This window comes from Cnephaeus nilssonii (genome assembly GCF_951640355.1).
Source record: "Cnephaeus nilssonii genome assembly, chromosome: X".
NCBI classification, from domain to species: Eukaryota; Metazoa; Chordata; class Mammalia; order Chiroptera; family Vespertilionidae; genus Cnephaeus; species Cnephaeus nilssonii.
The window spans coordinates 24,559,207-24,584,317 of record NC_137071.1 but is presented as its reverse complement, the minus strand read 5'-3'; the positions used below and the strand labels follow the sequence as shown (position 1 = coordinate 24,584,317).

The following is a 25,111-nucleotide window of genomic DNA, read 5'->3' as shown; positions in this document are numbered from 1 at the left end:
CCTCTACTCCAGGCTACAAAGTTTCAATTATAGAAGATACATAAGTCCCAACAGAAATGGCTGCCGCCACGGAGCAAGCAGAAGGCTTGGCTCCGCTCCAGGCAACAAAGTTTCAATTGTAGAAGATAAATAAACCCCAGATACCAGGGCTTCCGCTTGGGTCACCAGGGGGCGTGGCCAGCCTGCAAACCACCACAGGCCCCTCACCCAGGCTGCCCCACACCCCAAGGGAGCCCCCACCCTGATCCAGGACACCCTTCAGGGCAAACCAGCTGGCCCCCACCCGTGCATCAGGCCTCTATCCTATATAATAAAAGAGTAATATGCAGATTGACCATAACTCCAACACACAAGATGGCTGCCCCCATGTGGTCAAAGATCTTGCCCCCATGTGGACACAAGTTGGCCACCACAAGTTGGCCAGCAGGGGAGGGCAGTTGGGAGGGACCAGGCCTGCAAGGGAGGGCAGTTAGGGGTGACCAAGCCAGCAGAGGAGGGAATTTGGGGCAACCAGGATTGCAGGGAAGGGCAGTTGTGGGGGGACACAGGCCTGCAGTGGAGAGCAGTTTGCGGGGACCCAGGCATGCAGAGAAGGGCAGTTGAAAGGGACCCAGGCCTGCAGGGGAGAGCAGTTGGGGGGGACCAGGCCTGCAGGGGAGGGCAGTTGGGGGCAAACATACTGGCAGGGGAGCAGTTAGGCATCAATCAGGCTGGCAGGGGAGTGGTTACGGGGTGACCAGGCTGGCAGGCAGAAGCGGTTAGGGGCAATCAGGAAGGCAGGCAGGAGAGCAGTTGGGAGCCAGCAGACCTGGATTGTGAGAGTGATCCCAGATTGGAGAGGGTGCAGGCTGGGCTGAAGGACACCCCCCTCCATGCATGAATTTCATGCACAGGCCTCTAGTATGTATATATATTAGAAGCCTCGTACAGAGGCCTGGTGCACGAAATTCATGCATGGGGGTGGGAAGGATGTCTCTCAGCCCAGCCTGCACCCTCTCTAATCTGAGACATCCCTCTCAGAATCTGGGACTGCTGGCTCCTAACCGCTCGCCTGCCTGCCTGCCTGATTACCCCTAGCCACTTCTGCCGGCCAGCCTGATCATCCCCTAACTGCTCCCCTGCCAGCCTAATTGACAGCTAACTGCTACTGTGCCAGCCCCATGGGCCCCAACTGCCCTCCCCTGCCAGCATGATGGCCCCCAACTGCCCTTCCCTGCCTGCCCAATCACCACCAACCGCCCTCCCCTGCAGGCCAGATTGCCCCAACTGCCCTCCCCTGCCAACCCGATCGCCCCCATCTGCCCTCCCCTGCCAGCCCAATCACCCACAACTGCCCTCCCCTGCTGGCCCGATCGCCCCCAAGCACCCTCTCCTGCCGGCCGGATGGCACCCAACCACACTCCCCCACCAGCCAGATCACCCCCAACTGCCTTCCCCTGCCAGCCCAATTGCCCCCAACTGCCCTCTCCGGCCAGCCTAATGGCCCCCAACTGCCTTCCCCTGCTGACACGAGCACCCCGAAGTGCCCTCCCCCACTGGCCCGATGGCTCCAAACTGCCCTCACTTGCCAGCCCGATCACCCGCAACTGCCCTCCCCTGCTGGCCCGATCACTCCCAACTGCCCTACCCTGCTGGCCTGATCACCCAAAACTGCCCTCCCCTACTGACCATCTTGTGCTGGCCATCTTGTGGCGGTGTGAGGGCAGCCATCTTGTGTTGATGTGAGGGTGTTGCATGAGGGCACAAGGACCACCTAGGCTTTTATTAGTATATATATATATATATATATATATATATATATATATATATATATGTGTGTGTGTGTGTGTGTGTGTGTGTGTGTGTGTGTGTGTGTATAAAGAAGACATACAGATTTCCAACAGGTATATAAAAAGGTCTTAGTATACATCCCTAATCATCAGGAAATGCAAATCAAACTGTAATTAGATATCACCTCCTATCTGCTTGGATGACTATTATAAAAAAAAATTAGAGATAACACATGTTGGTATGCTATTGGTAGGAATGTAAAATAGTGCAGCTATTATAGAAAACAGTATGGAGGTTCCTCAAAAAATTAAAAATAGAAATGCCATAAGATACAGCAATCCCACTTTGGGTATTTATCCAAAGGAATTGAAATCAGGACCTCAGTGAGCTATCTTCACTCTCATGTTCACTATAGCATTATTCACATTAGCCAAGATATGGAAACAATCCAAATGTCCATCAACAAATGAATGGATAAGGGCAATGTGATGGTGTGTGTGAATAATTACAGTATAATATTATTCATCCTTAGAAAAGAAGAATATTATGCAACATGTGACTACTTGGATGAATCTTGGGTACTAAATTAACTAAGCCAGTCTCAGAAGGACAAATATTGTATGATTCCATTTATATGAGAAATGTAAAATAGTCAAACTCAAAAAGCAGAGAATAGAATGGTAGTTACTAGGGACAGGGTAGAAGATTAAATGGAAGTTGTATACAGTTTGTTATGCAAGATAAAGTACCAGAGATATGTTATACAAATAGTGTCTATAGTTAAAAACATAGTATTATACACTTAAACATATGCTAAGAGAGTAAATCTCATGTTAAGCATTCTTACCACACACACACACTCAAAAACCCCACAAAGAAATTTTTGGAAGTTATGGGTATATATTTATTACCTTGATTGTGATGACAGTATCATAGTTATATGCATATGTACAAACTCATCATATTGTATACATTAAGCATGTGCAGGGTTTGTTTGTTTTTAGTATCAATAAGACATCAATAAAGATTTTTTTTAAGATAAAGAAAAAAGCCCTAGCCAGTTTGACTCAGTGGATAGAACATCGGCCTAAGGACCAAAGGGTGCCGGGTTCAATTCCAGTCAAGGGCACGTACTTTGGCTACAGGCTCCTCCCCGGCCCGGGCCCTGTTTGGGCTCGTGCAGGAGGCAACCAATCGATGTGTTTCTCTCACGTTGATATTTCTCTCTGTCTTTCCCTGTCTCTTCCACTCTCTCTAAAAATCAATGGAAAAATATCCTTGGGTGAGGATTTAAAAAAAAAAAGAAAAACAATAGAGAATATCAAGGAAACCAGAAGAAGGTTCTTTGAAAAGATAGATTACATTGCAAACTTTTACTTAGACTCATCCCACTTACCTAATAAAATAGTAATATGCAAATTGACCGCACCTTTGCTACGCCAAAGCCACGCCCACCAGCCAATCAGGGAGAGTATGCAAATTACCCAACAAAGATGGCAGTTAATTTGCATACGCTGAGGGAGGGAGGAGTGAAGACTGAAGACAACTTAGAAGGAAGAGGGAGGAAAAGCAGAAAGCAAGGTGGCTGCCAGAGGGAAAGCCCGGGCGGGGTGGAGCAGGATGGAGCGGGGCGGGAGGCAGTGGCGCACGGGTGCAGGCGCAGAGGCTGCAACGGCGGCTGCAGCGGCAGCGCACGCGGCCGCAGTGGCCGCTTGCAGGATTCTTCCTGCAAATGGGCTACTAGTTAAGAATAAAGGAGAAAATAATCAAATGACTAAAATAAGGGAATAAAGCAGGGCCAACACTATTCACTTTTTAGGGGAAAAAAAAAGGAGCACTAAGAAAATTTTTGTGCTAGCAAATTAGATAAAATAGAGTAAATATACCAACTCCTAAAATGGCAAAAATTGCCGCCCAGAGTGGTTCAGTGATTGAGCATCAACCCATGAATTAAGAGGTCACTGGTTTGATTCCGTGTCAGGGCATATGGCCAATTGCAGGCTCAATCAATAGTAGGGGGCATGCAGGAAGCAGACAATCAAAGTTCTCTCTCATCAATGATTTTATCTCTCTATTCCTTTCCCTTACCCTCTATTTAAAATCAATAAAAACATATTTTTTAAAGTAATGTTAAATTTTCATTAAAAATGAGCAAACCTGCCAAAACCGGTTTGGCTCAGTGGATAGAGCATCAGCCTACGGACTGAAAGGTCCCAGGTTCGATTCCAGTCAAGGGCATGTACCTTGGTTGCGGACACATCCCCAGTAGGGGGTGTGCAGGAGGCAGCTGGTCGATGTTTCTCTCTCATCGATGTTTCTAGCTTTCTATCCCTCTCCCTTCCTCTCTGTAAAAAATCGATAAAATATTTTTTTTTTAAATGAGCAAACCTAGTAACTGTGCTACATATAATTTTGGGAAAAATATATAAAAACTTTAATTTTGTTTTAAAATACTTATAATATATTATTAATAAGAACTAAATACTGATCATTTTAGAAGTGTAATATTTAAAATTATGTCCCTTCATTATTATACAAGAGGCACGGTGCACAAAAATTCATGCACTTGGGGGGTCCTTCAGCCCAGCCTGTTCCCTATCACAGTCCAGAACCCCTCAGGGGATGTCCACCTGCCATCTTAGGCCTGCTTCCTGGGGGATCGGGCCTAAGCCGCAGCCGGACATCCTTAGCACTGCCAAGGAGGTAGGAGAGGCTCCCGACACCGCCGCTGTTCTTACAGCTGTCAGCCCGACTTGTGGCTGAGTGGAGCACCCCCTGTGGGAGCGCACTGACCACCAGGGGCCAGTTCCTGCATTGAGAGTCTGCCCCCTGGTGGTCAGTGTGCATCATAGCAACCATTTGTTCTGCCGTTAGGGTCAATTTGCATATTACCCTCTTATTATACAGTATTGTTTATAAAATAAAAAAGGTCTCTATATGTAAAATGGCAAACATTAAAGGCAAAGAAAGAATCTTCAAAGCTACCAGAGATAGAAAGTAACCAAAAAGGAAGCTTCCTTTAGAATGTCAGTGTTTCTCAATAGAAACACTTTGGGCCAGAAGGGAGTGGCATGAAGTATACAAAGTAATATAAAGCAAGGGACTGAATCCAAGACTACTCTATCCAGCAAGGCTATCATTCAAAACTGAAGGTGAAATCACAAGCTTTGAAGACAAAGAATGTTAAAGGAGTTTATTACCACCATACCAACACTGAACAACATGCTAAAGGAACTGCTGTAAGAAAAATAAATAGATGATAGGTAGATGATAGATAGATAGATAGATAGATAGATAGATAGATAGATAGGAATACAGGCACATATAATAAAAATGGCAATAAAGAAGTATCTACCAATAATAATCTTAAAGGAGGTAGGAGAGGCTCCCGACACCGCCGGGAGCCTATGGAAATTGAAAAGGCTTAAATGCTCCAATCAAAAGACATAGGGTAGCTGAATAGATAAGAAAACATGACCCATATATAAGCTGTCTACAAGAGACCCACCTCAGAACAAAAGACTCACACAGGATGAGAGTGAAGGGATGGAAAAAAATTTCCCATGCAAATGGAAGTGGAAAAAAGAGCCTGGACCAATAATACTAATATCTGACAAAAGAGACTTTAAATGAAGTCCATAAAAAGAGATAATCAAGGCCACTTCATACAACTTTTTAAATTTTGAGTTTTCAATTTTTGCCTAAGTTTAAGGGCCACATTTATAAAAGGGGAAGTAGTCAAATTACACCAATTAACAATCTTGTCTTCTTCCAAACCATGCACCCTACACAAGAAGGAACAATTTTAATGTGATCTGAGATCAACCATAAAATAACAATAAAATATTATGATTTTTTAGAAACAGCTTATATAATAAAGAAGTAATATGCAAATTAACCCTCATGCCCTCACCAGATGGCTGCCTACAACCAGGCCAGTGGGGGAGGTCAGTGAGAGACGACCAAATGACTGAACAGCATGCTGCGTGGGGCAACCATGCTGGCGGGGGGCTGTGAGAGGTGATCAGGTGGAATGGGGGCAGTTGGGGAAGAGCAGGCCAGCAGGTGGGGCAGTAAGGGGTGATCAGGCCTGCAGGGGAAGCAGTTAGGGGCAACTTGGCCAGCAGCGGGGTGCAGTTAGGGTGACCAGGCCGGCAGGTGGGGGGGCATTTAGGGGCGATCAGGCCAGCAGGGGCAGCAGTTAAGGTCAACCAGGCCAGCAGGGGAGGCAGTTAGGGGCAATCAGGCCGGCACACAGAGGCAGTTAGGGGTGACTAGGCAGGCAGGCAGGTGAGCAATTAGAAGCCAGTGGTTCAGGACTGTGGGAGGGATGTTGCTGGAAACCGAACATTGACACTTTGTAGTTAAATGTGAAAAGGGAATCTGGAAGGCTGGTCAACTTTAATCACTCTGACTGGTCAGAGCCATTCACTCATAGTTTAGTTGAGACATTGGAACTTAAATATGAAAAGGGAATCCGGAATGCTTTGGTCAACCTTAATAGCTCTGAATGGTCAGAACTAGTCACTCATTGTTTAGTTGAGACATTGGTAGTTAAAGCAACTCTCACCTGTTAATCATATGTAAATTTTTGCTGATTGTCTATTATTGGAATTTCCTGCCTAAAGGATATGGGTGTATCTCAGAACCCCAATTAAAGGAATGGCAAAGGCCAGAGCAGTGGGTAGTCCTCCCACTAGAGGTGGGCTCCCGCCTGGCCCCCTATTTACCCAAATTGATTCTTTTCTAGCTACTTTTCATTTTGATTGCGGCCTTCTCCAGAAACCGGACCTGAACAGGAACCCTGAAACGTGGGACGTGATAAAGGATTCCACAGGATGTCTGACTGCCGGTTCAGGCCTGATCCTTGGAATCGGGCCTAAACCAGCAGTCGGACATCCCCCAAGGGGTCCCAGATTGGAGAGGGTGCAGGCTGGGCTGAGGGGACCCCCCCCAACCATGCACAAATTTTGTGCACCGGGCCTCTAGTACAAGTATAATATTCTACCAATTCCTGAAACTTTGAGATTTCCTTTCAACTCTGCCACTAGAATGCAGTGCTTAATATGTTTGATCCTGATTTCCTCTAAAGAACTGCAGTCAGCCATTTGGTCATTTGAGGGAAAATATTAATACTGGATTAATGTTACATTTTCTGACATTTTTTGTGCCTTATATTGTAATGTGACATTTAATAAAATTATAGTAAATACTAGAAGCCCAGTGCATGAAATTCATGCACTGGGGAGGGGGGGCGGTCCCTCAGCCTGGCCTGCACCCTCTCGCAGCCTGCAGTCCGGGACCCCTCACTCCTTACCAACCGCCTGCTCACTGCTCCTTACCGCTTGGCTCACTGCTCCTTAGCACTGCCATGGAGGCGAGAGAGGCTCCTGCCACCGCCACTATGCTTGCCAGCTGGGAGTCCAGCTTCTGGCTGAGTGGTGCTCCACCTGTGGGAGCTTACTGACCAGCAGGTGGCAGCTCCTGCATTGAGCATCTGCCCCCTGGTGGTCAGTGTGCATTATAGCAACCAGTTGTTTTGGTTGTTCCACCATAACGGTTGCTTAGGCTTTTATTATATAGATAATTCTCCCTCAGGGAACTTGAGAACCATAAATTCACCAATAACTGTTCAACAAAACAATTTTTGTTCTGTCAACAATAAATGATATTGTTAAGAAGATACTTCCAAAAGCCTAGTGATTTTAAAAACTGAAAATTATCAAACAGTATTAAGCATGCATACAACTTATGGTCTCAACACAAGTACTGTTATAAGGATCTGATTTCTAAAGCAGATGGAGAGTTCATAATTTAAGCAGTACATAAGGTATCATTCTCCATCTTCTCCCACAGCATGTAAATATATGGCAAGATACTTTTCTATTGTGAATTTAAAGAATAACTAAGAATTTTATTGTATTTTAATCTCAAATATACACTGAGTGGCCAGATTATTATGCATTCAAAGATCATTATGATCTCTGAATGCATAATAATCTGGCCACTCAGTGGATGTGTGTGTGTGTGTGTATATATATATATATATATATATATATATATATATATATATATATTAGAGACCTGGTGCATGAATTCATGCATGGGCCGTTGGCCGGCCTGCCTGCTGGTCAAACTCCTGGTCGAGGGGACAATTTGCATATTAGTCTTTTATTATATAGGATATACACTGAGTGGCCAGATTATTACGCGTTCAGAGATCGTAATAATCTGGCCACTCAGTGTATGTTGTTGCTATTGTTGTTAAATCTCTAGATGCACAAATGCACACATGATGTATAGTTTTAATCAATAATGATGCTTTAAGTAAAAATGAATTTTTTGCTTGAATGGGTATTTCTCTTTTGGAAATTAACAGTTGAAATAAATTTAGAAATAAAAAATTTGTTAATTATAAAATTTTTAAAATTGAAAGAGCTCAAAAAAATAAAACATACACAAAATTAACAAATGTGATATAACCAGTATTAGTTTTGTATAGATCAAATAGCATTTCAAGGAAAATTGATTTACTTTATTAATTGTTCCATTTTATCTGATAATGCTTATAAATTTATAGCAATGTAAATACAAAAAATTATCCTCCAAATTGTTCATGTTGAAGAAAATTATGTATTTCCTTTAAGATTGGATATAGTTAACTGTAATGAAATTACCCTAAAACAATAACTTACTTGAAGTCACCAGCAGTATGGAAGGGATTTTTAACATTCACAGTGATTTCTTTCCATGTATAACATGGGCTTTTGCATCTGATAATTTTCTAAAGTAAAAAATAAAGACATACTAAATGGTAAGAACAAAAAAGAATAATCTGAATCATAAAATAAAAGCTTAAAGCATCTAAAAACCTGTTCATTCAAATATTACAATGATATTAATATATATAATTCTATTTTTCCCAGAAACATTGCACTGAAAAAATCTGAGTGGGAAGAAATAAAAACATATTTCACATTTTACTTCATCACTGATCAACAGTACTTTTGCTACAACTGAACTATCTGTCACAATATTATCTCCCAAATGTATTTCCTTAAAATATTTTTATTAATGACTGAGCATTTGCCAATTAATTGTATTAATTTGAAAATTAATTAATTATATATACCTAATAACATTACATAAAGAAGAGGCATGTGTGTGTGTGAGTATGTACATAAGTGTGTGAGTGTATGAATACCTATCTGTGTATGTGTGTGAGTGTGACATGCCTGCGTTTATAATATGGTGGCTTACACTGACATATTTTTAACATAATAAAAGTACAAACATAAAATTTATAATGAAAATTACCCAATGGCTTTCCATCGAGGAAAAGATTCTAGGTATTCTACATTTTCAGACTGATGGTGTTCTTACCTTCTTTTAATTCTCCATTAGTACCTGCTCTACCACCTGGTAACTAAGACCATGAGTATTTAGATGGAGCAGTAAACAGAGACCACATGAGTTTCAAGTGTCAGTGTTTCTGCCCTGTAGCCATGTTAATGGCAGGCTAAAACCATCAATGTCTCTTAGATACATGTGGCAAAGCAACATTTTGTTTCATAAAATTTGTGTGAAAGGATTGGGAGTTCATTATTCAGGAGAAAATCAGATCATAATAAATATCTCAGTGACAATCAAATGCCTGCTTCCTACTCTGGGTGTCATCTACCTAATAAAAGAGTAACATGCTAATTGACCATACCTTCACAACGCCCACCAGCCAATCAGGAGTGAGTATGCAAATTAACCCAACAACGATGGCAGGCTAATTTGCATACACAGGTGCCGAACGGCTGGGGGCAGAATGGGACACTTGCGTCATCGCCATGGTGATGACACAGGCATTCTGCACCACCCCAGCTGCTCCAGGCCTCTGGGCAGCGTGGGAAGGCAGAAAGGCAGCTCGGGGCCGGAGTGGAAAGGCGGTTCCAGCCAGAGTGAAGGCGCTGCTTGCAGCCAGGGGAAGGAAGGCCCATTCTTGCACGAATCTTCATGCATCGGGCCTCTAGTTATCTAATAAGCCAGTCTGCCCATGTGAACATCTTAATGCTCTCCTTACAAAACTGACCATCATTAGAGTTATTCTACTTACTTCCTACCCATGCCACTGCACACCTAAAATTCTTTATACTCCATATGGAAATCTGGCACAATAACAAATTTACTTTTTCTTCACCATATGTCCATGGTGGGACATAATATTTAGCCAGAATACTGACTATAAAATGTCAATCATAGCAATGTCACATTTATGTTACAGAAAATTTTAAAATCCTTCTCCCTCTGGAACACCATCACTTCTCAATAAATGCCAGCCTTAACATTATCTTTATAATGCCTTTAATACACAGGACACTCAAGAGAAATTAAAGAATTTTCTTTGCTGTTTAAACCACCAAGCCTTAATTCAAATAAAAGCAGACACAGGCCCAGGAAAAAGAGCTATGCTTGGGATGCTCAATGGCATGAAAAGACAAGCAAAGACATATAAAATAGGTAAAATTTACTTACCATGGGATTAAATTTGCGGACTTCACCCTTAAGAGCAAAAATCATTGTAGTGCCTCCCACTGCCATATTAGGTATTGAAATTAATATCAGTGAAGCTTTGGCAGGATGGAGGAAGCGACTGTTGAATTTCACAGTAATCTGGATTTCGTCTCTATTTAATAAAAGATAAAAGAAAAATATTTTATTGAAAGAAGAGAACTAACAACCATCTGTTCAGTGAAGACCATGTGCCTAGTGCCTACACTCTGCAATGCAATCATTTCTAGAATAAAATTCAAAACTATTGCTGATCTCAGGAAGCCTACAATCTAGTTATTGTTATCAATTAAAACATCTTGATCCACCCCCATGTCCTCTTTGGAGAAGTGTCTATTCAGGTCCTTTGCACATATTTTTCATCAGATTATTTGTTCTTTTTGGTGTTGAGTTATATGATTTCCTTATATATCCTATATACTAAAAGGCTAATATGCAAATAGATCAAATGGCGGAACGACCGAACGGTGGAACAACAGAACAACCAGTTGTTATGACATGTGCTGACCACAAGGGGCACACGCAGACCATGGCGGGCATTGGCAGCAGGCAGTAGAGCAAGGAACATGGCAGGCATCAGCTGCAGCAGGATGGTGGAGCAGGTGAGTGGGGGTGAGCTTTGGTGGTTACTAAAAATTATTTGCTCCCATGTGCTGTGGTCCCGCCCAGAACTTACACCTGCTAACATCACCGGCCCTGCTCGCACCCTCTGACAGTGCCAGAACTGCCATTCGCACCTGCTGCCTGCACCCGGCGCCAGCCCTGATTGCTCGTTGCCATCAGTGGGTGTGAGTGATGGCTGCCAGCCCCAATTGCCCCTCAGGGCTTCTCCACCTCCCCCAGCTCCTGAGGGGTGATCAGAGCCAGCAGCCTCCACTCACACCCGCTGCTGGCACCAGAGCAGCCACTGGCAGCCACTGCCAGTGCTGGCCCCACTCGCACCTGCAGCTAGAGCCGCCACTCGCACCTGCTTCCAACGCTTGGCACTACTCCCAATTGTTCAGCGCCATCAGCTGGTGAGAGCAGCCGCTGCCAGCCCCAATAATCCCTGAGGGCTTCCCTACCTCCCCCTGCTCCTGAGGGGCAATTGAGCAGCAGCTTCCACTAGCACTCACTGATGGTGCTGACCCCGCTTGCATGCTGCTGGCACTGGCCCCAATTGCTCTGCACTGTCAGCAGGTGCGAACGGGGTCAGCACTGTCAGTGTGTGGGAGCAGTGGCGGCAGGAGCAGGGCTGCCTGCAGACAGGGGACCAGAGGCTGCAGCGGGAGGGTCCAGGCAGGGGCACGGAGGATGGGCCAAGACCCACCCCAGTGCCCACCACAGCCTCGCAGCCCACAGTTCCTTTCAAGGTGCATGAATTCGTGCACTGGGCCCCTAGTTTTTATATAAACCCCTTATCAACAGACATGAAAAGATGCTCAATATCACTAAGCATCAGGGAAATGCAAATTAAAACCACAATGAGCTATCACTTCATACTTTTCAGAATGGGTATCATCAATAAATCAACAAATAAAAGCATTAGTGAGGTTGTAGAGAAAAGGGAACACTCATCCACTATTGCTAGGATTTCAAATTGGTTTAGCCACTATGGAAAACATTATGTAGATTCCTCAAAAAATTAAAACTAGAGCTACCATATGACCCAGGAAGTCCACTCTGGGTATTTAACTGAAGAATTCCAAAACACTCATTTAAATAGATATATGCCCCCCCATGTTCATTGCAGCATTATTAACTATAGCCAATATATAAAATAAATCTAAGTGTCCATAGATAGTTGAATAGATAAAAAGGAGTTGGTACGTACACACACACACACACACACACACACACACACACACACACACAGGAATATTACTAAGCCATAAAAAGAATGAAATCTTGCCATTTGAGACAACATGGATAGATGTAGAAGATACTATGCTAAATGAAATAAGTCAGTAAAAGAAAGCTAAATGCCATATGATTTCACTTATATGTGGAATCTGAAAAACAAACAAACAAAAAACAAAATAGGAACAAACTCATAGATACAGAGAACAAACTGATGGTCACAGATAGGAGGGGGATTGGAGAACTGGGTACAAAAGGTGAAAAGGATTAAGTACAAATTGCCAGTTACAAAAACAGTCATGGGGATGTAAAGTACAGCATAGAGAATAAAGTCAATAATATTTTAATAACTATGTATGATTTCAGATTGGTACTAGACTTATTGGGGTGATCACTTTGCAAGTTATATAAATATCTAACCACTATGCTGTATTCCTGAAACTAACATAACATTGTATGTCAACTGCAATTGGAAAATAGTTAAAAACGAAAACATCTTGATCCAGTCTGTCAAATCTAAAGTGAACTTCAAAGTATAAGTAAAATCAACTAAATATTGAATTTTCTAACAGCTAGCCAAAGAAAAATTCATATTTTGGGGTGAATTTCATAGGACATTCTGTGCTACTGTTTAAGCAAAAATGTAGTCATGTCACTGGTTTTTGGTCACATGGAGAAAAAAATGAGAAAGACTAAAAATTCAAAAAATAATTAAAACTATGGTTGAAAATAAAATTAAAACCTCAAAAGAAACTAATGATATATAAGTAGCATGGCTTTTATTTGTAAGATACATGTAATTAAAAGAGTAAAGAAAACATGCCCATTCCCCTTAATCTTCAACTTCCTAATCTAAAAAAGTAAAAAATTAAAGACTCTATGGCCTTGGAGATTTCACTTCCTATACCCTAAAGGAGAATGACTGAGCCATGGCATCCTGGCAACCCTGCATGACAACACAAAGGACACATTTTGTGTCTTGGCATAACATAACATAAGAGCATGGAGACTCAGGAAATGCTGCTCATTTGCCTCCCAATCTCTCCTGAGGTCTGAGGCTTGCTACCTAGCCCCTTCAGGGTATAGTTACAGGCTATAAAAGTACTTACTTGCAGCATGAAACTGACTGTGAGCACAGGGTGTTCTACTGGTCCATGATGCTGTCATCTGGACCCTTTGTTTTTTGTTTTTTATATTATTATTATTTTTTATTTTTTACTAGAGGCTTGGTGCATGAAATTCATGCACGGGTGGGGTTCCTAGGCCTGGCTGGTGATCAGGGCTGATCAGGTTCCCCCCCTCCCAGCCTCGCCCCCTCCTCCTTTCTTTGCTGCCCGCATCCACCACCACCCACCCCTGGTTCCCTGTCCTAGCCCAGGGTCCGGCCCCAATTGGCAATTGAGACCTGCCAGCTGGAGGGAGCTACTGGGAGGTTGGCCAACAGGCCCCAATCGAGGCAGGTAAAGGGAGGGCTGATCGGGGCCTGCCGGCCCAGGGGAGGGATGGGGGGAGGTACCCGGGAGGTTGGCCGCTGGCCCTGAGGAGGGAGCTGGCCCTTGGCCCCCTAGGAAAGGGGCCACATCTGCCGCCACCCAGCCCCAGTTCCCCATCCCAACCCAGGGGCCTGGCCCCAATCAGTGATCGGGGCCTGCCAGCCAGGAGAAGGGACCAGGAGGTTGGCCAGCAAGCCCTATAGGCAATCGGGGCCTGCAGGCTGGGGCCAGATCCTGCGTTAAGCTGGATCTATTTTTGTTCATCCTATATAATAAAAGGGTAATATGCAAATAGACTGAACAGCAGAACAACCAAACAACCAAAAAAAGCGTAATATGCTAATGATATGCTAGGACTGCTCAACCACTCACTATGATGTGCACTGACCACCAGGGGGCAGACAGTCAACTGGTCAACCAGCCGCTATGACGTGCACTGACCATCAGGGGACAGATGCTCTCCTGGTAGGTTAGCTTGCTGCTAGGGTCCAGCCGATCGGGACTGATCGGGACTGAGCAAAATGGGCTGGACACGCCATGGAGCCCTCCCGAGGTTCCTCCCCAGCCCAATAGTGCACTGATGGGGTCCCTCAGCCTGACCCGCACCCTCTGGTAATCTGGGACCCCTCAGGGGATGTCGGAGAGCCAGTTTCAGCCTGATCCCGCAGGCCACTCGCAGCAGGTAGGAGCTGAAGATAGCACTGCACTGTGGGTTTTGGCCTGATCCCTGCAGGCCACCCAGAGGGACTCCACCCGTGCACGAATTTGTGCACTGGGCCTCTAGTTAGTTTATATTTGTTAAGCGTCTGCCCCCTGGTGGTCAGTGTGCATCATAGCAACTGCTCATTCCGGTCATTCTGGTTATTCTGTTGTAATGGTTGCTTAGACTTTTATCTATACTAATAAAAGGGTAATATGCTAATTAGACCGGGAGACCTTCCAGACATCCTTCCGGACAAAGCCATGGTGACGGGGCCAAGGCAGAAGCAGTTAGGGGCGATCAGGCCAGGAAGGGGGGGCAGTTGGGGGTGATCAGGCTGGTGGGGGGGTGGACAGTTAGGGGTGAGCAGGCCGGCAAGGGGGGGCAGTTGGGGGTGAGAAGGCCAGCAGGGGGGCAGTTGGGGGCAAGCAGGTTGGCAGTCAGAGTGGTTAGGGGCAATCAGGCAGGCAGGCAGGTGAGCGGTTAGGAGCCAGCAGTCCCGGATTGCGAGAGGGATGTCCAACTGCCGGTTTAGGCCTGATCCCACAGGGGTGCCAGATTGGAGAGGGTGCAGGCTGGGCTGAGGGACACCCATGCATGAATTTCATGCACCGGGCCACTAGTATATATAGATTATGGTAAAAATATATATCATAAAAAGAAAACAACAACAATATATAACATAAAAATTATCACCGTAATCATTTTTAATTGTTCACTACAAAACTTAACTATATGCACTTTGTACTATGGCAGATGCTTAGAACTTCATCATCTTACAAGACTGAAACTCTATACCTATTAAGAAATAACTCCCATTTCCTCCCCCATCCCACCCCCGCCCCTAGCAACCATAACTGTACTTTGTTTCTCTGAATCTGAGTACTTTAAATATGTCTTTTAGCAAAATCATGCAGTATTTTGTTTTTGTGACTGGCTTATTTCACATGGCATAATGTCCTTAAGTTTCATTCATGTTCTAGCCTGTGGCAGGATTCCCTTCCTTTTTAAGGTGGAATAATATTTCTTTTTTTAATCTTTATTGTTGAAAGTATTACATATGTCTACTCCTCTCTCTCCCACTGACCCCATCTAGCGTGCCCCCCACCTCCCACCCCAGGCCTTCACCACACTATTATCCGTGTCCATGGGTTATGCATATATATACATACAATTTCTTAGGTTGATCACTTTCCACCCACCCACCCCCACCTTCCCTCTGAGATTTGACAGTCTGTTCCATGCTTCATATCTCTGGATCTATTTTTCTTCATTAGTTTATATTTGTTCATTAGATTCCACATATGAGTGAGATCATGTGATACTTGTATTTCTCTGTCTGGCTTATTTCACTTAGCATAATACTCTCCAGGTCCCTCCATGCTGTCTCAAAGGGTAAGATATCTCTTTTTTACCGCTGCATAGTATTCCATGGTGTAGATATACCACAGCTTTTTTATCTACTTATCTACTGATGGGTATTTGGGCTGTTTCCAGATCTTCGCTATTGTAAATTGTGCTGCTATGAACATAGGGGTGCATACATTCTTTCTGATTGGTGTTTTGGGTTTCTTAGGATATATTCCTAGAAGTGGGATCACTGGGTCAAATGGCAGTTTCATTTTTAATTTTCTGAGGAAATTCCACATTGTTTTCCATAGTGGTTGTATCAGGCTGCATTCCCAACAGCAGTGTATGAGGGTTCCTTCTCCACATCCTCGCCAGCACCTGTTTCTTGATTTATTGATGGTAGCCATTCTGACAGGTGGGAGGTGATACCTAATTGTCATTTTAATTTGCATATCTCTCGTGATTAGTGACATTGAACATTTTTTCCATCTGTCTCATGGCCATTTGTATGTCTCCTTTGGAGAAGTGTCCATTTAGGTCCTCTGCCCAATTTTTATTGTGTAGTTTGTCTTCCTTTTGTTGATTTGTATGAGTACTTTATATATTTTGGATATTAAACTTTTATCAGATGTATCATTGGAAAATATGTTCTCCCATGCAGTGGATTCTCTTTTCATTTTGATGCTGTTTTCTTTTGCTGTGCAGGAGCTTTTTATTTGATGTAGTCCCATTTGTTTATTTTTTCTTTTGTTACTCTGCACTAGGCATTGTACCAATTAAATTTTTGCTATATGAGATGTCTGATATTTTGCTGCCTATGCCTTCTTCAATAATTTTCATGGTTTCACGACTACATTTAAATATTTTATCCATTTTAGTTTATTATGGTGTATGGTGAAAGTTGGTGGTCTAGTTTCATTTTTTAACATGTGCAACACCATTTACTGAAGAGACTATCTTTATTAAAATATGCTCTTGCCTCCTTTATCAAAGATTTAGTGTAATGGCTTGTTTCCATTCCTGGGCTCTCTATTCTGTTCTATTCATCTCTATGCCTGATCTTGTGCCAGTACCAGGATGTTTTGATTACAGTGGCTTTGTAGTATAGCTTAATATCCTATATTGTGATTGCTCCAACTTTTTTCTTTCTCAAGATTGATGCGGCTATTTGAGGGGAGGGGATGTTTGTTTTGGTTCCATATAAATTTTTGGAGTATTTGTTGTAGATCTGTGAAATATGCCATTGATATTTTAATAGGAATTGCGTTGAATCTATAGATTGCTTTGGGTAGTATGGATATTTTGATGATATTAATTCTACCAATGTATGAAGGCATTATAGTCTTCCACTTGTTTATATCCTCTTCTATCTCTTTTTTCAATGTTCTATAGTTTTCCAAGTACAGGTCTTTTACCTCCTTCATTACGTTTATTCCTAAGACTCTTAATGTTTTTGTTAAGATGGTAAATGGGATTGTTTTTCTAGTTTCTCTTTCTGAGAGTTCATTATCTTCTATAATAATAAAAGCATAACATACATCCTTCCGGACAACCTTCCAGATGAAGCCAGGGTTGTGAGGGAAACCCAGGTCCCAGATGCCTTCCAGTAGCCAGAGGGAAGCCTGGGTCCCGGGTGCCTGTCAGCAGCCGGAGGGAAGCCCGAGTCCCAGCCTGCTGCCGGCCAGAGGGAAGCCTGGGTCCCAGGTGCTGCAGGGAAGCCAGTGCTGGCAGCTGGAGGAAGGAAGGACTACTCTTGCACAAATTTTGTGCACCGGGCCTGTAGTTGGTGTATAAAAATGTCATCAATTTCTGGGTGTTAATCTTGTATCCTGTTATGTTGCCAAATTCCTTTATTAAATCTAGTGTTTTTTTGGTGGAGTCTTTAGGGTTTTCTATGTAGAATATCATATAATCATAAATAATGACAATTTCACTTCTTCCTTTTCAATTTGAATTCCTTGTATTTTGTCTTCTTGTCTGATCACTGTGGCTAGAACTTCCAGTAAGTACTATCCTATATAATAAAGAACTAATATGCTAATTAGATTGAACAGCAGAATGACCATCTGGACGACCTTCTGGACCATGCCGGGGCTGCAAGGGCTGGCCGAGACTGCAAGTGGCTGCGAGGGCCAGTGGAGGCTGCGAGGGGCTGCAAGGGCTGGCCAATGCTGCAAGGGCCAGCCGAGGCTGCAAGGGCTGGCTGAGGCTGCAAGGGCTGCAAGGGCTGGCGGAAGCTGTAAGGGCCGGTCAAGGCAGCCAGGGCTATGAGGGCCAGCCGGGGCTGTGAGGGCCAAGCCCCTTGCACGAATTTTGTGCATCGGGCCTCTAGTCTGACCAGAACCTCCTGTAGCCCCTCCCAGCCTGCCAGGCGACCAACCTCCCACAGCCCCCCAGCTGGCCAACCCTCTGCACCCCCCCCCCATCCGGCCAACCTCCATGACCCCTCCCCCAAGTGGCTGGCCTCAATTGCCCCCATCGGAACCTCCCGTGGCCCCTCTCCCCCGGCTGGCTGGCCAACCTCCTGCAGCCCCTACCACCCCATCGGCCCCCACCCATGCACAGATTTGTGCACCAGGCCTCTAGTGTTTAACAAGAATGGTGAAAGCAGACATCCCTGTCTTGTTCCTGTTCTTAGAGGAAATGGTTTTCGATTTTGCCCACTGAGTATGATGCTATAGGTTTCTCATATATGCCCTTTATTATGTTGAGGTATGATCCCTCTATTCACACTTTGCTAAGAGTTTTTATCAAAAATGGGTATTAGATTTTGTTGAATGCTTTTTCTGCCCCTATGGCAGGGCAGGCTGGTGGCTCTGCTCACAGAAGGGTTGCGTCAGACTGAGCACTGGATGCTGATGATGCGGGGCATCCTAGCTCTCCCCTTTGGAGGATGTGGGGCTGACTGTTTGCTAGCTCCACTGGGCACTCCACTGCTGGGACTGGGATGAGCTGGGTACCCAGTTCAACAGTATGGCGGGGCAAGCCCTGAGCACTGCAGGTTGCTTCAGTCAGCCAGTCCTCCAAGGCACACAGTTCAGGCTAACTGTTCCCGCATGACTTGTCTGTGTGCATCGGGACTTTGGATCTCAGCAGTGGGGCTGTGAGCACCTGTCAGTGTCCTAGGGGCCCTGGGGCAGGGTCGTTTTCCGCAGTCTCCTCCCATGGGGACCTTGTGGCTCCCTCACAATGGCCTCCCCTGAAGTGAAGTGCCCAGCAGAGTAACACGCTGCAGTGGCAGATCCTCTGCCTGGAGCACCCCAGTTGCCTCCCTAGGCTCCTGTTCCCACAAACAGATGTTCTCCCACTCTTACACCCACACATACTCTCCCTCTCACACACTCACCCTCATCCAGACCTACCTGCCACCATGTCTACAATGGTGGACCCTTTGGTTTTGGTGTTGTGCTGTACAAGGGACATGGAAATGTAGCCCCATTTGATTACTTTTGCTTTCACTATTTATGTAAATAAAGAACTCTCCTAGTAAAAGATAGTTTTCATTGTTTCTTTACTGGCTGAATCTTTCAGCCTTCCCTTGCCTGGCCACACCTGTGCCTGATAAAACTTGGGGAAATTTTACCTTTACTTTTACTCTGGCTTTTTAACATATTTAGCATTATACATCATATCACAATTATTCTTTGTACAAAATAATCACCTTCCCTTAGGATACACATATTTGGGGATGAAGATGGGAATAGATTCTCTGGGTGTCAAACTTTGGCTTAATTTCCCTAGAAGAGTTGTGAAATTACTGTTGAATGGGTGAGTTTAGGGAGCAGCAGAGTAAAGTGAATGCAGGACTTTCAAATCAACAAAAATATTCTCAGAATTGCTTTTTAGGGGAAATTATAGCTCACATCTAGCAAGAGTGGGAATGATTTTTCTAGATATGTCATCACTAATCTCAATTTGTGCAAAAGCACATTTTCTTAAATATTATTAAAAGAACTTGGACTTGAATTTAATTGAGAACAAAGAATATTTGACCTTGTGGTCTTTTTCTGGATATAATAGGCTCAAAGTCTGTGTTAGGTAACTACGAGTGATTTAGCATTTTTCTAGATATTCTAAAATTCATTATTAGATAAAACCACTCATAAATTCAATTGATAGCTATATAAATTTATAATATTCCAAGCACTGTTTTAAGTTTTGGGGATACACTAATTAGAAAAATACACTATTGCCAATCTCCTGAATCTTACATTTTATAGGACATGACAGACAATATGTCATCACAAAATAAATGTGAAAACTACAAGTTCTGTATGTGCTGTGAAATGGTATGAGAGCACATAATAGGGAGTGTGATACCATCTGAAAGGTCAACCATATTAAGTGGGATATAAAGGCTGAAAATGAGTGGCTAGAATGAGCAGGTGAGGAAAGAAAGCATCCAAGGATTCTGATAGGAGGAATTATGATGTGTTTTAAGAACTTACCAAAGGCCAGTGTTGCTGAATCTTAGAAACCAAAAGTTTTTATGTTACAAAATAGATCCAGGAGCCTGCCATGAAAGCTATGTGGACCATGATGAGATGTTCGGTTTATATCATAATAGGGACGTGAAGTTACAGGAATATTTTAAGTATAAGACTAACATGACTAAATTTGCATTTTAAACAATCCTTGCCATTCTGATGTTGGGGATGGATTGAAGAAAAACCTTTTAGGAGTCCCTTGTAGCAGCCCAAGTTAAAGATAATGGTACATTAAATTAGAATGGAAGAGGTAGGTTAGGTAAGAGGAAAAGATGACAAATGTAAGATATATTTGGTAAAATCAATAGCACAAAGTCATGGATTGGACCTCCCTGGAAGTTGATGGAAAAAGGTGTTCAAGGGAGAGGTCAATGGGGGGGGGGGAGGAAAGGAGACATATATAATACTTTAAACAATAAAGAGTTTAAATTAAAAAGTAAAATAAAAATGATTACAAGTGTTAAAAAAAAGTAAGAAAGAAAAAGGTGTTTAAGAATGAACATGCTCTAAAGAGCATTTTCTTAATAAATGAATTTATGGACCTATACTTAAGTCCTATGTAACACATTTTAAAATACAGTATCCTTCCCATGAAGCAATTGCTGGTTTTAGGACCATGAAGACCTGTGCTTCTCTTGGGTATAGGTATTTCTTTTATAAAAAGATGAAAGAAGGTAAAGGGATTAGCCAAATAACATATATGCATAACCCATAGAAATAAACAGTGTGGTGATGGAGGGTGTGGGGTGTGGTTGGAGGTGGGCAAATGCAGGGGGAAATAGGGACATCCATATAGCGTTAACAATTAAAATAAAGAAGAAAAAGTTTTGCAGTCATATTGATACATGTAAATGACCAGGATTCCTTCCTGAATGTGTTAGAAAGTTCAGAATCAAATGGGTAGTATACCTCAGGTCATGTCTTAGATCCACAGGCATGTATATCACAAGTATAGGTTTTATACTCCTTCATCCTATCTAACAAAAGAGTAATATGCAAATTAACCATCACCCCACTACACCCACAAGCCACGCCCACCAGCCAATCAGGAGTGAGTATGCAAATTAACCCAGCCAAGATGGCTGCAGCCACAGAGCGATGCAGGAGGCTTGGGTTTCTCCGGCAATGGAGGAAGCCAAGCTTTCCACACACCCTGGTAGGCCCAGGCCTTCACTCAAGGCTACAGTTTCAATTATAGAAGATAAATAAATCCCAACAAAAATGATGGCAGCCATGGAGCTGGAGAGAGCAGGAGGCTTGAGTTGCCCCTGGCGATGGAGGAAGCCAAGCTCCCACTGCTCTTGCCTGCCTTGGCCTCCATTCAAGGCTACAAAGTTTCAATTATATAAGATAAATAAATCCCAGATCCCAGGGCCTCTGCTTGGGTTGCCGGGGGGCATGGCCGGCCTGCAAACAACCACAGGCCCATCGCCCAGGCTGCCCCATGCCCCAAGGGAACCCCCATCCTGATCCGGGACAACCTTCAGGGCAAACCAGCAGGCCCCTATCCTATCTAATAAAAGAGTAATGTGCAAATTGACCGTCACTCCAACACACAAGATGGCTGCCCCCATGTGGTCAAAGATGGTTGCCCCCATGTGGACACAAGATGGCCACCACAAGATGTCCAGCAGGGGAGGGCAGTTGGGAGGGACCAGGCCTGCAAAGGAGGGCAGTTAGGGGTGACCAGGCCTGCAGGAAAGGGCAGTTAGGGGTGACCAGGCCTGCAGGGGAGGGCAGTTAGGGGTGACCAGGCCTACACATGTGGGCAGTTAGGGGCAAACTGACTGGCAGGGGAGCAGTTAGGCATCAATCAGGCTAGCAGGGGAGTGGTTAGGGGGTGATCAGGCTGGCAGGCAGAAGCGGTTAGGGGCAATCAGGAAGGCAGGCAGGCGAGCAGTTGGGAGCCAACAGTCTTGGATTGTGAGAGGGATGTCCGACTGCCCGTTTAGGCCCGATCCCGGTAGGATTGTACCTAAACGGGCAGTCGGACATCCCTTGAGGGGTCCCAGATTGGAGAGGGTACAGGCTGGGCTGAGGGACACACCCCTCATGCACGAATTTCATGTACCGGGCATCTAGTATTACATAAACCTCATAAGCTACTTCAACTTGGCTTTCAGAAAAGATGGAAAATCCTATATAATAAAGAGGTAATATGCAAATTGACCATCACTCCAACACACAAGATGGCCGCCCCCATGTGGTCAAAGATGGCTGCCCCCATGTGGACACAAGATGGCCACCACAAGATGGCCAGCAGGGAGGGCAGTTGTGGGTGATCAGGCCAGCAGGGGAGGGCAGTTGGGAGCGACCAGGCCAGCAGGGTAGGGTAGTAAGGGGCTACCAGGCTTGCAGGGGAAGGCAATTAGGGGTGACTGGGCCAGCAGGGGAGGGAAGTTGGGGGCGACCTGGCCAGCAGGGGAGGGCAGTTGCGGGGAACCAGGTTGGCAGGGGAGGGCAGTTAGGGGCAATCAGGTTGGCAGGGGAGCAGTTAGGCATCGATCAGGCTGGCAGGGGAGTGGTTAGGGGGTGATCAGGCTGGCAGGCAGAAGTGGTTAGGGGCAATCAGGCAGGCAGGCAGGCGAGTGGTTGGGAGCCAGCAGTCCTGGATTGTGAGAGGGCAGTCGGACATCCTCGAGGGGTCCCAGATTGGAGAGGTGTAGACTGGGCTGAGGGACCCCCGTCATGCATAAATTTTGTGTACCAGGTCTCTAGTAAATATATAATATATCAATGTCAGTGCCCATATGGCTCAATGAGAATAATGAAGGAAAAAGAAACTATGGTTTTCTAAAAATATACTTTCACTTTTACAACACTCTATGGTTATACCTAAATTTAGACATGAAGTTAGATGTAGAAATAAACATGTTTGTTTATATGCTGGCGTAGCTGTTTAACCTTTTGCACTCGGATGTCGAGTGTGACTCGACACGGTTAGCATTAGAATAAAGGAATCGAGAAAAAAGCAAGCGAGTGCAAAGGGTTAATCTTTCTATATAAATTATATCTCTGGGAATTTAAATCCACAGCTGGTGGAAATAGCTATTACATGATTGAGACAGAATCTAAAGAAGGATGTGTATACATAGATAATTATAGAATACCTGATAATCATAAAGCCACATGTGGGGTGTTTTTTTTTGTTTGTTTGTTTGCTTAATAAAAACAAAAAGCTATTTTGTTTCATTAAAATCCTATTAGTAAAAACCGAAGACCATGAAATTATTTAGTCTCACTGACGAGATACTTAAAGAACCACCATAATAATAGTATTCACGCCTACAAAATAAAATGTATCCAGAAAAGTGAGTAATTGTTTTTCACACAAATGGAGAATTACGCATTACATCTTCTGAGATTTTTGTGGTTTTCCCAAGAACACTTAGGTGGCTTCTTTTTTCCATTTTCCTGTTTCTATACACACATCACAAATAAAACAATTATTAAAATTATATCCTCACTGGAGGCCTGGTGAACAAAATTCTTGCACGGGGGGGAGGGGGGCTATTCCCCTCAGCCCAGCTTGCACTCTCTCCAATCTGGGACCCCTTGGGGGATGTCTGACTGCCGGTTTAGGCCCGATCCCTAAACCGGCAGTCAGACATCCCTCTCACAATCCTGGACCGCTGGCTCCTAATCGCTCACTTGCCTGCCTTCCTGGTTGCCCCTAACTGCCCAACCCCCCGATCGCCCCTCACTGCCTCTGAATGCTAGGCTGATCACCCCTAACAGCTCCCCTTGCCAGCCTGGTCACCCCTAACTGTCCCCTGCTGCTGGCCAGGTCTCCCACAACTGCCCCCTCCCTGCCAGCCTGGTCGCTCTTAACTGCCCCCCCACTGGCCTGGTCACCCCTTACTGCCCCCCCTGCTGGCCTGGTTGCCCCTCACAGACCCCCCCCCCCCCGCCAGCCTGGTCACCCTACACAGCCTGCTGTTCAGTCGTTTGGTCATCCCTCACTAACCCCCCTGCCAGCCTGGTTGCCCCACACAGCCTGCTTGTTCAGTTGTTTGGTCATCCCTCACTAACCCCCCTGCTGGCCTGGTCGTGGGCAGCCATCTTGTGATGGTGTGATGGCCAATTTGCATATTACCTCTTTATTATATAGGATTGTATATTTGCTTATATGGTACTGTGCTAGATTGTAAACACTGTGAATAGTGTTGATGTTTTCATCTATGAATCATCAGTACTTTTAATATCAGAGGGGGATACTTATTGATGGCTTCCTGTAAATTCCAGTTACAGTACTAGGTGTTTTGCCTATATAATTACACTTATTAATGACAACACTGGGAATAAATACCCTGATCTATATTTTCCAAGTAACAACAATGAAGCTGAATCATAGAGCCTGTACATGTCAGTATCAAAGCCCAGCATTTAATTGTTAAATGACATGATAGAAGCGTTGTAGGCCACAATGGCATCTGAAACTGAAATTCATTGCCTAGAAGAAAAATCTTATTAAAATTACAATAAAGAGATTTTTTTAAAGCTGCTAGTTAGAGAGAGTTGTCGATGGGCATCTCCACAGAGGCTAATAGAAGAAACAAAACTGCCCTTTTGCCTAGTTTCAGAGAGGGCAAAATGGGGTTCAGACAGTCCTTCCCAAGGCCATTGTAGAATGCCAGGCAACTGACATAAAAGAAGAATGCTTCCACCCTGAAGAGAAATCTGTTGATTAACAAACCTGTGCATACACAAACTCACAATTTACTTTTCAATTGCCATATTATTACATGTGAATGGATCATCAAGTCTCACAAGTTATTAGAGTAAATCCTTCCATGTGAAACACCGAGACCAAGAGAAACAAACATAACAACTGACCTCAAGAAAATAAATATACAGGGAATAGATGAAAAAGTAAAAGTCAGAGACATTTATGAAACTATTGTGACCCCAAA

At 44.2% G+C, this 25,111-nt stretch overlaps 1 protein-coding gene across 1 annotated transcript in view; it reads right to left on the bottom strand.

Annotated features, from left to right (window-relative positions):
• The window catches only part of CFAP47 (cilia and flagella associated protein 47), a gene marked incomplete at both ends in the record, with an annotated part of 486,291 nt that overhangs the window by 208,852 nt on the left and 252,328 nt on the right, over positions 1 to 25,111 (bottom strand). The window contains 2 exons of the mRNA XM_079765682.1: positions 8,466 to 8,554; positions 10,294 to 10,444. Of these exons, the coding sequence (XP_079621808.1) occupies positions 8,466 to 8,554; positions 10,294 to 10,444 (240 nt within the window). The remainder of the gene's footprint in view (positions 1 to 8,465; positions 8,555 to 10,293; positions 10,445 to 25,111) is intronic.